At 36.5% G+C, this 16525-nt stretch overlaps 1 protein-coding gene across 9 annotated transcripts in view; it reads right to left on the bottom strand.

Moving 5' to 3' along the window:
• The window catches only part of LOC123800314 (protein FRA10AC1), a 37723-nt gene that overhangs the window by 774 nt on the left and 20424 nt on the right, over positions 1 to 16525 (bottom strand). For all 9 annotated transcript variants that reach the window (XM_045809942.2, XM_045809940.2, XM_045809939.2 and 6 more), the window contains 4 exons: positions 16467 to 16509; positions 12259 to 12377; positions 7468 to 7506; positions 1850 to 1928 (listed from right to left, as the gene is read on the bottom strand). In XM_045809942.2, the coding sequence (XP_045665898.1) occupies positions 1850 to 1928; positions 7468 to 7506; positions 12259 to 12377; positions 16467 to 16509 (280 nt within the window). The remainder of the gene's footprint in view (positions 1 to 1849; positions 1929 to 7467; positions 7507 to 12258; positions 12378 to 16466; positions 16510 to 16525) is intronic.

Raw genomic sequence — 16525 nt, 5'->3', positions numbered from 1 at the left:
AGCACTAGGAACCAGAGTGATACAGGAAAACACCACAGGGTTTCAAGTCGGACAATGTTTAAGTTCTAGCTCTGTCACTTATTAGCTTATATGAGCAGGTTACTGAACTTCTCTGGGCTCAGTCTCCTTGTTTGTACAAAGGAGAACATTATATTTCCTCACAGAGGTGCTGTGAGGATTAAATGTATATATACACACACAGTTGCTTTTCTTCCTTCTGAGACAGGAAATCAAACTGGAAAGTCAAATCCAGTCTACCAGTCTCTTCAGAAAAAGTTCTTTTAGATTAGAGATTCATAATGGGACTCCATTATTTGGTTTTAAATAACTGTGAATGCTTAAAGCCATTACACCCATGTTCAAATTAAAAAAAAAAATTGATTTAAGAATTATCTGCAATTTGGTATTCCCCGTGCTGTTGTCCCTTTTCCCCCAGCATGACAGCCAAATGCAGTAAAATTTTTAAAATTGTAGTAAGAACTTTATTAGGAAATTAACTGAGTGGCGCCTGGGTGGCGCAGTTGTTAGGCGTCTGCTTTCGGCTCAGGGTGTGATCCCAGCATTCTGGGATCAAGCCACACATCAGGCTCCTCCACTGGGAGCCTGCTTCTTCCTCTCCCACTCCCCCTGCTTGTGTTCCCTCTCTCGCTGGCTGTCTCTCTCTGTCAAATAAATAAATAAAATCTTTAAAAAAAAAAAAAAGGAAATTAACTGAATCTCTGTGTAGCTTAGATGTTCAGTACTTGATCAATGTCAAGTATATTTATAAGGTCACAAAAAGTTCTAGATGATGGGAGTCTTCTTAGGATTTTTACTCAAGTATCTTTACTGCCTAAAAAGTTGAGCTGATCTGTCCATTTCAGCTATAAAGTTCTTCAATGGGAAGTTATACCATTAAAAGTTTAGTCCACAGCTTACTAGGATAGCAATATTTTATTTACAGTAATAACTTTTTTTTAATCTGATCTATAATGACCACACATTTAGGAATTCTTTACATGGCTGGAAAAAAAAAAAGTTAATGTCGCAGAAAAAAAGTGATCTTGTTTAAAAAACCTCTTTCCAACACACCTGAATTCTACTACACTGAAACATATCATAATTAGCAAGATGTTTCATAATCACCTTAAATTAGTGAATTAGGACTGACTCAAAGGTATCTTTCCATTATGAACCAATATGCCTAAAGACTAACAAAATGGGACTAAAATTTATTGAGCACTTATATTTGTAGGTATTGTACCAAGTGCTTTACATTCTTTATTTCATTAAATCTTCACAATAAACTCTATGCAGTAGGTATTATTTTATCCTCTTTTAACAGATAAAGCTCAAGCGCTGAACATCCCAGTATATGACAAGAGTTGATAAAATTCCAGCCCACATCCAGACAGCTCTTCCAACCCAGGGCAGATAACAATGTGTACACTGAGTTATCTGCCTTTGGGGGGCTAAGGTGGTTGTTGGCAAGTAAACTTTTACCGGTACATAAACAGCTTCAAGGGGCTCCCTGTACAAGTTTATGATAATCAGAATATCAAGAATAGGCTGCTCTGGAACCAGTAAACAGCCTTTCTCTGAAGGATCCTAAGCAAAGACCAGAGGGTCATTTGTCAAGGTGAGCTGAAGAAAGATTTACTCATCGAGAGGAAGCTGGATGAGTTAGCTGTTTATGGCCACAAACAATGACTGGGAATAAACTCTGATCTTACCAGGCTAGGAAGTCCTTGGCATTAAACAGACATTCACGATGATAAGCTTTTTCATTAATTGTTATCAAGAATGGCTGTGGTTGTAGCTTCCTTACTGATACAAAGGGTATGCATTATCTATTAATATCAGGACTCACTGTGATTTTTCATCTGTCTCTGGTAGGGGTCCCTTCCAAAGCTCAGATTCTGAAGTACCCTCTTCTTCATCAGAATCTCCTGTTGATTTAAAAGAGATTTTTTAAAATGTATTATATTTAAAACATATCTTAAACTAACCACCAATGCAATGAAATTAACTTCAGATTTAACTGCAGTTTAGTTTCAACTTTTATGGCTCTGAAAATGTAATTCACTCTGTTAGACCAATAAATTCTTTTTAAAAATAAATAACCTGAGATATACCAAAGAATCTCAGCAAAAAGACCAAGGAAAGTCTCATGGGAAGTTCTAAATTACATGGAGTTAAAGTGGCAATTCCAATATTAACTCTTATAAAAGGAACAATCTTTTGCAATATAATTGCCTTTGATTTAGTTTCTTCTTCCTGTTGGCATACAAAAGACATGCAGGTTAAGATTTTTGTAGAGTATATTTACATTAGGATCTAGAACTCAAGAAATGAACTAGTATGTAGGACCAGTTAGTTAAATTATGAAAAAATATTGTCAGGTGCTTTTAAAAACTGATGTCGATTAAATTAATTAGAAGAAGCTGGTTTCAGTAAAGAAATAGACACACTCATACATTGTTAGGAGTAAAAATTCTGTAAACTTTTTTCTTGAGGAAAATCTAGTAATACAGATCAGTTTAAAATGTACATATCCTTTGACCAGCAATGCTGCTTTTAAGAATTTATTTACTTAGAATAAATAAGTACCTGAGATACATGTACAAAGATGTTCATTAAATAACAACAACAATAACAGCAAAAGAAAACAACCTATATCCCCACCAATTAGGGATCAAGGACTGGTTAAATTAATACTATATAGCCGTTAAAAAAAAACTTAGCATGTCTATAGTATTACCATGGAAAAACGTCTATTTCAAAAAAAATTTTTTTTTAATATTTTATTTATTTATTTATTTATTCGACAGAGATAGAGATAGCCAGAGAGAGAGGGAACACAAGCAGGCGGAGTGGGAGAGGAAGAAGCAGGCTCATAGCAGAAGAGCCTGATGTGGGACTCGATCCCATAACGCCAGGATCACGCCCTGAGCCGAAGGCAGACGCTTAACCGCTGTGCCACCCAGGCGCCCCTATTTCAAAATTTTTTAAAAGTTACAGAAAGCATGCATGGTATAACCCGATTTATGATTACATATGTGTAAATATACTGTAAGTTTGTAAGGACCAACCAAACTTAACAGTAATTATATTACCTGTGGCCTAGGATATTTTCACTTTCTACTTTAAACATTTCCAAATTTTTTGTATTTTAAACAATGATCATGTATTGCCTTTAAAAACCAGTCAAAACAATAAAGATATTTCTATTTTTAAAATATAACAAAATAGACATGTTTCAAAAATCACCCTATATTAGTGAACTAAAAATTATCAAATACTGAAAAATATAAGGCAATAAAAGTATATGCCATACGATATTAGCAAATAGTTCCTCTCCAATAAGTTAGTCTCAAAAAGAACTGACACAAATTCAGCCTGTCAATACAGAATGTCCCTTAAACACACACAAAAATAAAACAGCATTGATTTGCCCACAGTGTTTTTAGCCTTTTACCTGTTGGACTTTGATCCTTGAATCAATATGCATGTCTGAACTTTGGTCCTAACTGCATCTATTCTGGCACAAATTCTAACAAAAATGGCAGAGGAAAAGAAAAAAAGGAGAGGGGTTTTATTTTGGAGCAGGAAGGGGGGAAAGGGAGAGGGAGAGAGAGAATCTCAGGCAGACTCCATGCCCAGTGCAGAGCCCGACTCTGGGCTTGATCTCACAACACTGAGATCATGACCTGAGCTGAAATCAAGAGTCGACACTTAACCAACTGAGCCACCCAGGCGCCCCAGGGGTTGTATTTGTAATGATCTACATACAAAGACAATAAAAGATGATAAAATTATAAAGCCTTGGGAACCAGATTCCCACTCAATGACCACCAGCACTAAAACTGCCAGTGTCCCAAAATGAATGTGTGAGAAGAGAGAATAAAAGTGTTCTACTCTTATTTTTATGAAAACTCACTAACATGAGATAAAGCAAGCACAGAAAAACTAATTAGGCCTAATAGTTAACATTATGGTGTTACCCTGTTAATGATGTCAAAGAACAAAACCTAAGATCTTTAAAAGTGGGCAGCTCATTTTAAAAGGCCTTACAATCACCTGTCCTCTTGTTCCCTTCAATACGTCCCACATGCCAGCTTTCCTACACCAGTTTTCTGATCCTAGACAATTTAGTTTTACTAAAAGATCGAAATAAGTTTAGAATATTATAAAATAACTCTCTTTGAAAGATCAAATGCTTAAAAAGTAGCCAAATATTGTTAGAGAAGCAAATCTAGACGACTGGACTACATGACCTTTAAGTTCAACTCTGTGAATCTATGCCCTCCTAGGTCCCTGAGAGTGACAGTAACTAGAAACCATCTCTATGGTAACTGCCACAGCCGGGCAGAAGTGGGAGGGGCACTGCTAAGGCAATCACAAGGAGCTGAAAAGGCATTACAAAGGGTACTCTTGTATCAGTGTCAAAGCCATGCAGCAGTTATTAGTAAGCGGGGATCAGAATGTACATCACTGACTCTCTGTACGGTCTTTAGCCCTTATGCAATGACTGAATCTCTTACTGCAACATCTCCCTCGACAAGTGGTTGTCCAATCTAAGCTCAAACACCTCACTACTTCCTGAAGCAGCCCATTCCTCTGTTCCTTTCTTCAGATAGTTCTAATTGACAAGTTTTTCCTTAAATTAAGGCAAAAATCTGTCTCTGGGCAATTTTTATCCAGAGACTCTAGTTCTGCTAAATAGCCATCAAAAATAAGTTTCCTACACAGTTTCCACATCTGCCTCCTTACCCCTTTCCTCCCATCCCTTCACTTTTCTCCAAACCGAACATCTGTATTTCCTTCAACCTTCTTCCTATAACACAATTTCAAGTTCTGTCAACGCCTTGGTTATTCCATTCTTGACCTACTTTAAGTTTTCACTGTTGCTTTTAGAATGCAAATTCTTTTTTTTTTTTTTAAGATTTTATTTATTTATTCAACAGAGATAGAGACAGCCAGCTAGAGAGGGAACACAAGCAGAGGGAGTGGGAGAGGAAGAAGCAGGCTCATAGCGGAGGAGCCTGATGTGGGGCTCGATCCCATAACGCCGGAATCACGCCCTGAGCCGAAGGCAGACGCTTAACCGCTGTGCCACCCAGGTGCCCCCTAGAATGCAAATTCTAAAATGCAAACTGCATATGATTTTCCCTGTATGTTTGAATAATGAAAACAGATCTGTCACCTTGGTTTTTCTAGCTATTATATGATACCTAAATAACTTGGGTTTACTGAAGAAGTGGCAAGTCTCCAATTACGATAACAAATGGACAGGTCAAACTTTTACAGACTTAACTTTTGATTTGACCAATTCTAGAGAACAAAACACAGACTCTGTTTAATGTCCGGTTTTTTTTTTCCTTTCTGTAACAATAATAATAGCTACAGGTTATCAAGAACTTACTTTGTGTTGGATACATGCTTTAGGTATATATTGCCTCATTTGGCTCTGATAATAAAACAAAGTTAAGTGTCTTTATGCCTATTTCACATATAGAACTGAGACACAAACAGCTCAAATCATTTAATGCAGATTTATAGAATGTATCTGCCAAAATTGGGGTATAAAATATGGACTTTTTTGATTCACTGAATGGTTATTGATGATACAGGTAAAGGGGCATAGACTTCATGGAATTATAAATCTGTGTTTCATCCCAGTTTTGCTATTAAACAACTACTAGATCTCTGGCAATTTATGTAAATTCTCTGGGTCTTGGTTCTCCTGTCTGCAAAATGGAATATTATATGCCCATTACTAAGATTAAATGAGGGAGTACAAGTAAACCACTTGCTATTTTGGCTGATAAGAGTAAATAATCAACAAATTCAAGTTAAAATTCTTTTTCCCCACAGAAATTGGGTTTTTCTTCATAGATTTGGTTTTAATAATCCATACATTAAACGGTGGTAAAAGGGTAACAACATTATCCAAGTGGAAATGAAAGATAGTGTGTGTATACACACACACATGCACACATACACACACACTACTTCAGCCTAGATAGCATGAATCTACCATTCTCATGCCAGGCTATGTTCTAGAAACTGTCACTACACTTCACCTAATTTAGGAAAAGGAGCTACAGATCAATTAGGATTTGCATGGGAAGAAACAAAGTATCAGTGCTTTAGGACACTTCAAATATGCTGAAAACAAAATTGGTATGAGCAAAATAATTTATAAGAAATAAGTTGTATCCTTAAACTAGAGGAAGGCCTCCACTGACACCTCCCTCTCCATTAAATCTTTAAACAGTAAATATCTTAAAATTTCTCTTTTACTATTTTTCATAGTGCAAAATTTCTGATTACCAACCACTTAAAAATTCTCCTTAAGAATTATATTAAAATGCTAATAATGTTTCTCTTTGAGAATGGTGGGATTTGGAGTAATTACTAATTTTTTTCCTGAGTTTGCCACAGTAAATATATATTACTTTAAATCAGAAAAAAAAAATTCTTAAGTTCACAAATTTCCAAGCCTAGAAGTCTCATAAGTCCAGATATTATAAAATGAATTAGATAGGCTATTGAACTACACTTTATTATTAGCCCTAACCCTACTGCAAGGTCTTTATGACATTGTATTACTATTGAGATGCAAGGCTACTGTTTGTTATATCACAGGTGGATGCCCCTTTTATGAACCCACAGGAGAGTCTGCTCTCAGAACTCTACCTGGAAAAAGATGAATAACCTGCATATGATCATATGGGTACAATTAATCATTCTACTGGTGGTTCCCCTCTTTGGTTTGGTTGTTTGGAAGAACAGTGACAAATGTGTGATCTACCTTTGTAATTATGCAGAACTTTTTAGTAAACATTTGTCTGTGTTAATTTTACTCAAGCGTTACTTTGCTAGTCTATCTTATTTGTCCATTATCCTGATTTTACTTTTAAAAATCTTACTTTATTGTATTTATAAGTCATTTGAATGTTTTTTGGAATGTTGCAAGGAAAATAATAATAAAATCCAATCTGGTTTGATACAATCTGGTGGAAACCACGGTACTTATTAAATAACTAACCAGTAGCCAACATTTTACTTTCCATACACAAACCACACATTTCATTTGATCAGTCAAAATCACCAAATAACAGAGATTACTCAGTATACAATATAAGCAACATTTCTTAAATCTTAATCCACTTTCCCAATCCTTTTCCATTCCAACCTCATTCTTCTGCTTTTCTTCCATCATATTCTATAAAGTGAAATTAAATTGTGTATCCATTGTATTTACTGAAGAAGAAATTTTATGCTTTTCTATTTTAAAACAAGAAAGTTTAAAATGTTCAAAATTGGAAAAGAAATCATATACTTATGGTACTTTCTCTATGATTTTTTTTAGTACAAAACCAAAAAATAATACATCAGAGCAGGTCACAATTGATGAGAAACCCAAACTGAATAACTTGAATCTATACATTTTTATTTAATAAAGAAATACTAGATACTTACTGTTTACAGAATTTTCTGATTTCTTTGAGGATGAATGCCCTGAAAAGAAAACAGCATGTTTTGTTAAAAATCATTTTGCAATGGTGTAACAGTTATAGCTGTAACCAGAATTCTTCCTAAGAGTCTAGTTTACTTTATAGTCTTACAGAAAAGCTCCTCACTGTCTTCTAATTTTTCATGTTCCTCAAACTTATCTAATTAAAATGTTAGGTTCCTTTAGGCAGAGGTATTTTATGCCTGGAATATATACCACAAAGCTTAAAAAATATGAACACCTGTGGAAAAAAAAAACAAACTCATGTTGCTAAAAAAAAAACCTCATAGATTAGCTGCAATATAACCACATTTTATCTATAGATGTTCAACATCTGAAAGCAGTTTATAAATACTCATTTTTCACAATACTTTTTCATATACAGATGAGAATTCTTAGTAACTAAAATTCACACAAAATATTATTTCATAAAACAAAGTTTCAGTTCTACAAGTTATCCAATCAGAGAAACAGAAAGAAAAAAGTACTGAAAGTCTACTAGCATAATTTTAAAAAATCATCACTCTACGGAGTCTCCTGTAGTAAGACCACAAGGGAAATAATTCTGAAGGCTGATAAGTCAAAAAAATGACAGCTAAGAGATGGAGAGTACCAATTCCTCCAACCTCCTTGGATAGAGATCTCATAAACCAAAGCTAATGCATACATGGCCCCTTTCGGGGCCAATAAAGAGGATTTCAGAACCACAGGGTAGGGACTCCACAGGAAGCCAAGGCCCGGACTGCAGCTTTAGGTTATTGTTTCCTTCTGTTTTGTTTTGTTTTTAGCTTATTATTTCTTCACTCTGATTTCCTACTCATCAGAAAGCAAATAAAAATACAGCTAAGCTGGTGACAAATTCTTCTCTGTTATGTGAGGAATATAATACCCATTTCCAAATGTCTATATTGGTAAAAAGAGGTTAGGCTTACTTTGGAGGCCTAAGGACATAACTTGCACCAAAGGAAAGAAATTGTAGATTTGGGCTAAATTAGTTAAAGAGACACCTGCTAGCAATTACAACAAACTGAAATGTAAGAGAGTATTTTGGATAGTAGTAAGTTCCTCTTCCCTGGAGGTGTTGAAGCAAAAGCAGAACAAGTACCTGATACAGAGAAGTACATCTCAAACTTGATGGTACTGGAACTTAAAGTGCAACTGTAATTCAGGAGATTGGGGAAGGGTCTGAGCTTGTGCACTTCTAACAAGTTCCCAAGTGATGACAATGCCAGAGGGCCATACTTTGAAAAGCAAAACCACAGAATATCTTTTTGATCATGATCCCAGGGCAGATCTCTGATGTTTCTTTCAATGTTGAGAAACTACTGTTTCACTGATTCACTCACTCACCCAACATTTATTCAACACCTACTATGTGGAGAAAGCACTGTGCTTAGAAACTGGAGATAAAGAATTAAATAAGTCACACAGTCCCTTCCTTAACAGAAAATAAATTATTCCAAGGGTGACTGATATGTATCTCTAAAGGAGAAGTGCAGTGCTACTGAAATGTGTAACAGAGACCTAAGCTTGCCTAGAGGAGGGGGGTGAAGGGTGTCAGGAAAGGCCTTCCCAAAGAAGCAAGCTTGGGGATGCAGTGGTAGTGGTGGGAGCGATAAGATCTTCAACTTTCTGCCAAGACACTCTGCCTAAGTACCTTGTTCTGCTCAGACCTGCCAAAGCAGACTGACTGGTCCTCAAAGTCAAACGATTGGTCTTTCTTACATTTTCTCTCTATCCATTCATTCAGCCATCTAGCTATCCAATTATCCATCCATCCACCCACTTACTTTTTGTATGGCTGTAAACTGACACTACAGGAGTAGGTGGGATCATACAGGGAGAACAGAGAGAAAGAAGAGAAGTTCAATAAGGGCCTTGGGCAACCCCAACATCTAAGGGTAAGACTGAGGAGGACCTATAATCAAGAGGCAGAGGAGAGGCCACAAAGATAGGAAGGAAATCAAGAAAGTTTTGTCAACAGTTCAAATGCACCTGAGATTTTAAGCATTAATTACTACTCAAATTTGGGACAAATTAAGGTGGTCTGGCTATAAAGCATCACATCAAAATCAAGCTAGTTCCAGATGATCCCAGGTACAAAGACATTACAGAGTTCCACATGGTTTTCCTAAGTTTGTTAAAATGTCATTTTCTGCTTTACGCCACGGAAGTTGAAAAGAAGAACTTTATCCTGTACTCTCTGCTATCAAAGGTGCTCTAAATAAAGAATAAATGAGAAACCGTTATCTAATTCCATTCTGCTTTGGTTCTCTATCCCTGAAGTTGTCCTGAAATAATCTTCAAAGTCTTTCATTTCCTCATTCTTTATTACTTATACCTTACATGTGCTAGTGGGGTGCTGGGGATACTAATTAGAAGTACTAATTTAAATTCAGTGGTCAGGGATGGAATCAAGAAAGGATCAGTGACATTTAAACTTAGACTCGGAGGATTAGGATGGGACCTGGCAGTGGGGGGAGGGGGTTAGAAAGAGAGGAAGCGGCATCTACATAGTCCCTAAATGGAAAGAAGTTTGGCATTTCCTAGAAACTGAAAAGACCGTGAGTGTGGAGTGTGAAAGTGAGGTGGAGCATGGTGAGAAACAAGTGTTGTATGATGGATCATATTGAGCACCTGGGCTTTGTGAGGATTTTGGTACTATCCTAAGAACAACAGGCAATCACTGCTTTATTGAGAATGCACAAAGGGGAGAGTAGGTGGGATGACAAGACAGTGGCAGAACTAGTAAGGACAAGAGAGCAGTAGTCTAGATGAGAAAACATGGTAGTTTGAATTAAGGTGGAGAGAACTTGAGAAATACATACTCTGGGGGTAAAACTGACAGGATTTGGGAACAAATTAAACATAAATGATGAGAAATAAGAAGATGTAGAGGATAATTTCCAGATATCTGATTAGTTTTTAGGTTGACAGAGGTGTCATCTACTGAAATATGGAACACTACAGGGAAAACATCTATAAGGAAGATCACATGCATACGTATGTATAATCTGAGGGTTCCAATCCCATACCCAATCCCGAGTATCCAGCTACTTAATCGTCTGCTTTGAAGGTACTAAACAAGCTTTCACAAGGTAGGAATTATTCTTTAATTTGGAATATGTAGTGATTCACATGGTATCATACTATGATAAGAATAAAATATTATGTAATACAATAACAAATACAATAAAACTCTCAAGTATGATACATTAAACATTTTTAAAACAAAAATTTTTCAAACCCAAATGGAATTTTCACATTTATTAACATTTATTTTGGAGATGGGAAATGATTTAGACACAAAAAGGCATTCTGTTTCAAATACTGTTTCTCAATAAATAAGAACAGTATTTTCCTCTCACCATCTAGTCGAAAACTTGGCGATACTATATGCTTGAATATGTTATGATTCACTAAAGTACATGTAAGAATGAAACCTAGCTAATTATCTTCATAGCTGGAGCAAGGGAGCCCTCTCCTGTCCAAGTATTGTGTTAACATTTGGCTGAATCTAATGTAATCTATCACTAACTACATAATTTAAGTTTGATTCACTCTAAGTTATAGCCAATTTGACTCTATTGTGGACTGAAAAAGAAACTAGCAGTAACCTTTATAATAGCTAACTACACGCCAAGCACCATGCAAACTGCTTAAATCCTTTATCTCCTTTCAACTTCTGAACAATCCTGAGCTAGGAACTTGAGTTAGCATAACCATTTTACACATGAAGAAATTACAGCTTAGAGAGTTTAAGCACTACTGAGGAAGAAGTAAGTGACTGACTGATGGATTTACTAAGTGTATGTGCACAGCACCATGCTAGGCTCCGAGGACATATATATTAAGCTCCATGATTTCAAGAAGCTCAGAAGCTAGTGAGAAAATCACAAAGGCCATGGTAATGAAATCCCAGTGTTATAACTTTACACTGACTTATAGATTATGTACTGTTTTACAGTGTTCAAATGCCTTTCACTCACATCACCCCTACTTATATGAGGAATATAGAACTGAAGAAGTTCAGGGACTTGTTCAAGGTACCGAGTCTATAAGTGACAAAGTGAGGAAGGAGAATATTGTTTGCAATATTATTACCATCTGCCCCAAAAGAATTAAAACCAACCTTGTTCTTGAAACTCTTATAAGTTGCTGTAAATTCATATCTAAATTCCCCAACCAAGGGGCGCCTGGGTGGCTCAGTCGGTTAAGCGTCCAACTCTTGATTTTGGCTCAGGTCAGGATCTCAGGATCCTGAGATCGAGCTCAGCATCAAGCTCCATGCTGGGCTCCGGCTCCACGCTGGGCATGGAGCTTGCTTAAGATTCTCTCTCTCCCTCTCCGTCTGTCCCTCTCCACTTCTCTTAAAAAAAAAAAAAAAAATCTTATCAATTCCCAAACCAATTTTGACTACTATAAGATTTATTTATTTTTCATTTGGGAGGGAGAGAGAGAGCAAGCGAGGAAGGGGGAGGGCAGAGGGAGATGGAGAAAGAGAATCTTAAGCAGGCTCCATGCCCTGCACAGAGCCTGACTTGGAGTACGACCTCATGACCCCAAGATCATGACCTGAGCCAAAAACAAGAGTTGGACACTTAACCGACTGAGCCACCCAGGTGTCCCCCCCTTCAACTAGTATAAAACAGAAATCTAAATGCATTCACCAAATAAATTCTATATTTGACACATTTAGCAGATTACATTTTATGTTAAAAACTGTGAGTAGGTATTATATTTTAATTCCCTTGTACCTTTTTCCTTTTTCTTTGAGGTCTCTTCTGCAGAAGATAATCTGGATTTTTTATGTGATGACTCCTCATAATCTTTTTTGGTTTTATCCTTCCTTTTTTTTGACTTGACTTCTTTTCTCCTTTATGTTGAACAATATAAAATTAAAGTTAACTTTTTCAACTGACCATTATGAAAAATAAGAACCAATGAGCAAAAAAGTCAAATCAGTTCAAGTAACTTATTTTTACAATGTAATTTATATAAGAAAGCCTTAAATGAGTTATTTTAGGTTAGTATATTAATTAAAGACAATACTGTAAAATAATGAAGCCTAAAACTCTGAAACAAATTTTTTTATAAGTTCTATATACAAACCTTAATAAATATAAATCAGTTTTACTCATTTCCTTCTTTTTATTTTCTATCATTTAGCCTTTTTTTAATTACAAAAACAAATGTCATTTCCCTCCATGTAATTCATAGCTACCTATACCTTGAAAAAACACATAAAAGAAGAAGAAATGCTGTAACAGCTCTAAACCACCACTAAGTAGAAAATTCTTCTGTTAAGAATAAAAGAATACAGTAAAGGCATAAAGGAATAAGGATGGAGGGGTTTACTGTTAACGCAAATGTCTACTTTAGACCATTTGCCCTTTTACTGTTGTAGCTTAATCTCTTCTAGGCCAGGTTTACAAGGCTGCCAGTACCACGGTTGGCAAGTAATTGATTTTAAGTGGTTAAGAAAGGAAATACAAGATAGAAAAAGGTGATAATGCTGAAACTGGGACCAGGAAGGAGAATAAAGAGAAAACAAAGAGGTTCAGTTTCAAGAAACTTGCTCATCAGACCTCCCAAATTAAGGTCCTTATACCAAATGTTGTAAGATTATTTAAGGCAGTAACCACTTTCTGCCTCTCATAAGAATCATTTCAATTTTGAAATGAAGCTCGAAAGTCAAGGTCAAAAAAACTCTCTGGTACCTAAAGTCTCACTGATGGAGAGGGGAAATAAAGGTTAGGCTATTCAAGTAATCTAAAAAATTCTGCCAATTTCAAGAATTTAAAAATTATTAATTACTTAATATTTATTTTTAATAACTAAAATAACTAAAATATGCTTTAATAAAGCATATTTATAACACAGCTGATTTTAAAATATACTGACATATACATTTTATAAAGTTGCAGAATCTCACTGTTAGACTTTCAACTGTTATTCAGGCCTTGAAACTTGACCATCACAATAATGGAAGGTGACAGATTTTTGTCTGAACATCTTCAATGCCAGGGACCCCATTTTGCTTAACTTCCCATTTGCCAGGCACTATGTCAAGCACTTTACATGCACTTTCATTAAACCCCATGATAACCTTGGCATCCTCATTTTTAGAAGCGATAAAATTGAGTCTTACAGAGGTTAAGAACCTTGCCCAAAGAAGACAACTAGTAAGTGGAGAAGCTGAGAGGAATACACAAGGGTCTGGTTTCAAAGCCCATGATCTTATTTATATATACTGCACATTGCAGAACACTGATATTTCTCCCCCACTCAACATGACAGACACATTCTAGCTCACTTGACAGGAGTCTGATTTTAACATCTGAAATGAGAATAAAGGTACATAATTCTGTGTAAGAATGACAAACTCCAAATAATACATTGTTTAAATGAGACATAAGTGATACTCTATGTAGAAAACCCATAAGACTCTACCCCAAAATTGCTATAACTCATACAGGAATTCAGTACAGTGGCAGGATATAAAATCAATGCACAGAAATCAGCTGCATTTCTATACACCAACAAGGAGACAGAAGAAAAAGAAATTAAGGAGTCGATCTCATTTACAATTGTACCCAAAACCATAAGATACCTAGGAATAAACCTAACCAAAGAGACAAAGGATCTGTACTCAGAAAACTATAGAATACTCATGAAAGAAATGGAGGAAGACACAAAGAAATGGAAAAATGTTCCATGCTCATAGATTGGAAGAACAAACATGAAAATGTCTATGCTACCTAAAGCTATCTACACATTTAATGCAATCCCTATCAAAACACCATCAACTTTTTTCACAGAGTCGGAACAAATAATCCTAAAATTTGTATAGAACCAGAAAAGACCCCAAATAGCCAAAGGTATGTTGAAAAAGAAAACCAAAGCTGGTGGCATCACAATTCTGGACTTCAAGCTCTATTACAGAGCTGTAATCATCCAGACAGTATGGTACTGGCACAAAAACAGACACACAGATCAATGGAACAGAACAGAGAGCCCAGAAATGGACCCTCAACTCTAACCACGGTCAACTAATCTTCAACAAAACAGGAAAAAATGTCCAATGGAAAAAAGTCTCTTCGACAAATGTTGGGAAAATCGGACAGCCACATGCAGAAGAATGAAACCGGACCATTTCCTTACACCATACCCAAAAATAGACTCAAAATGGATGAAAGACCTCAATGTGAGATAGGAATCCATCAAAATCCTAGAGGAGAACAGGCAGCAACCTCTTCGACCTCGGCCGCAGCAACTTCTTCCTAGACACATTGCCAAAGGCAAGGGAAGCAAGGGCAAAAATGAACTACTGGGACTTCATCAAGATAAAAAGCTTGTGCACAGCAAAGGAAAAGGTCAACAAAACCAAAAGACAACTGACAGAATGGGAGAAGATATTTGCAAATGACATATCAGATAAAGGGCTACTATCCAAAATCTATAAAGAACTTAGCAAATTCAACACCCAAAGGACAAATAATCCAATCAAGAAATGGGCTGGGGCGCCTGGGTGGCTCAGTTGGTTAAGCGTCTGCCTTCGGCTCAGGTCATGATCTCAGGGTTCTGGGATCGAGCCCCATGTCAGGCTCCCTGCTCGAGCCCCATGTCAGGTTCCCTGCTCAGTGGGAAGCCTGTTTCTCCCTCTCCTCCCCACTTGTGCTCTCTCTTGCTCTCTCTATCTCTGTCTCTCCCTCTCTCAAATAAATAAATTCTTTAAAAAAAAAAAAAATGGGCAGAAGACACGAACAGACATTTCTGCAAAGAAGACATCCAAATGGCCCACAGACACATGAAAAAGTACTCAACATCACTTGGCATCAGGGAAATACAAATCAAAACCACAATGAGATACCACCTCACACCAGTCAGAATGGCTAAAATTAACAAGTCAGTGAACAACAGATGTTGGCGAGGATACGGAGAAAGGGGAACCCTCCTACACTGTTGGTGGGAATGCAAGCTGGTGCAGCCACTCTGGAAAACAGTATGGAGGTGCCTCAAAAAGCTGAAAATGGAGCTACCCTATGACCCAGTAATTGCACTACTGGGTATTTACCCCAAAGATACAAATGTAGTGATCCTAAAGGGCACCTGCACCCCCATGTTTATAGCAGCAATGTCCACAATAACCAAACTATAGAAAGAGCCCAGATGTCCATCCACAAAGATGTGGTGTGTATATATACAATGGAATATTATGCAGCCATCAAAAAAATGAAATCTTGCCATTTGAAAAGACATGGATGGAACTAGAGGGTTATCATGCTAAGTGAAATAAGTCAATCAGAAAAAGACAATTATCATATGATCTCACTCATGTTGGAATTTAAGAAACAAAACAGAGGATCATAGGGGAAGAGAGGAAAAAATGAAACAAGATGAAACCAGAGAGGGAGACAAACCATAAGAGACTCTTAATCTTAGGAAACAAACTGAGGGTTGCTGGAGAGAAGGGGGTTGGGATGGGGTAACTGGGTGAGGGACATTGGGGAGGGTATGTGTTGTAATGAGCACTGGGTATTACATAAGACTGTGAATCACAGACCTGTATCCCTGAAACAAATAATATAGTATATATTAATTAACTGAATTTAAATTTAAAAAAAGAAATGAGACATAAGCATCACTTTATGAAGATCTGCTTTACAAGACAGTTTCCAAGAATATTATGGTTTCTTAACACTGACTCCAAACTAAAAATTCTAGCATCTATCTACCGCCCTGCACAGGCCTACATGTTTAAAACTGCTTGGCTAGAGTAAGGCATGGCAAACTTCCAGTGTTCTGGTATATGTGTATGGTGTACCACAAAGTAATGCCGGATATACAATCAGTTAATTAAACCATCAACCACTCAAGTCCACATTTAGACATTCAGTGCAGGTAAGTGACTATGTCCAAGACTACTAAAGATTAACAACAGCATTTTAAAAGATAATATTACCTGTGATGAAAATTTAATTTAAAGGAACATTCTTGGCATAATCCTAAAAAAAAAAAAAG

The sequence above is a fragment of the Ursus americanus genome, chromosome 6, assembly GCF_024610735.1.
Source record: "Ursus americanus isolate L20-20 chromosome 6, mUrsAme1.1.p, whole genome shotgun sequence".
NCBI classification, from domain to species: domain Eukaryota; kingdom Metazoa; phylum Chordata; class Mammalia; order Carnivora; family Ursidae; genus Ursus; species Ursus americanus.
Note: the sequence above shows the minus strand (reverse complement) of the source record. Positions and strands in the feature narration are given on the sequence as shown.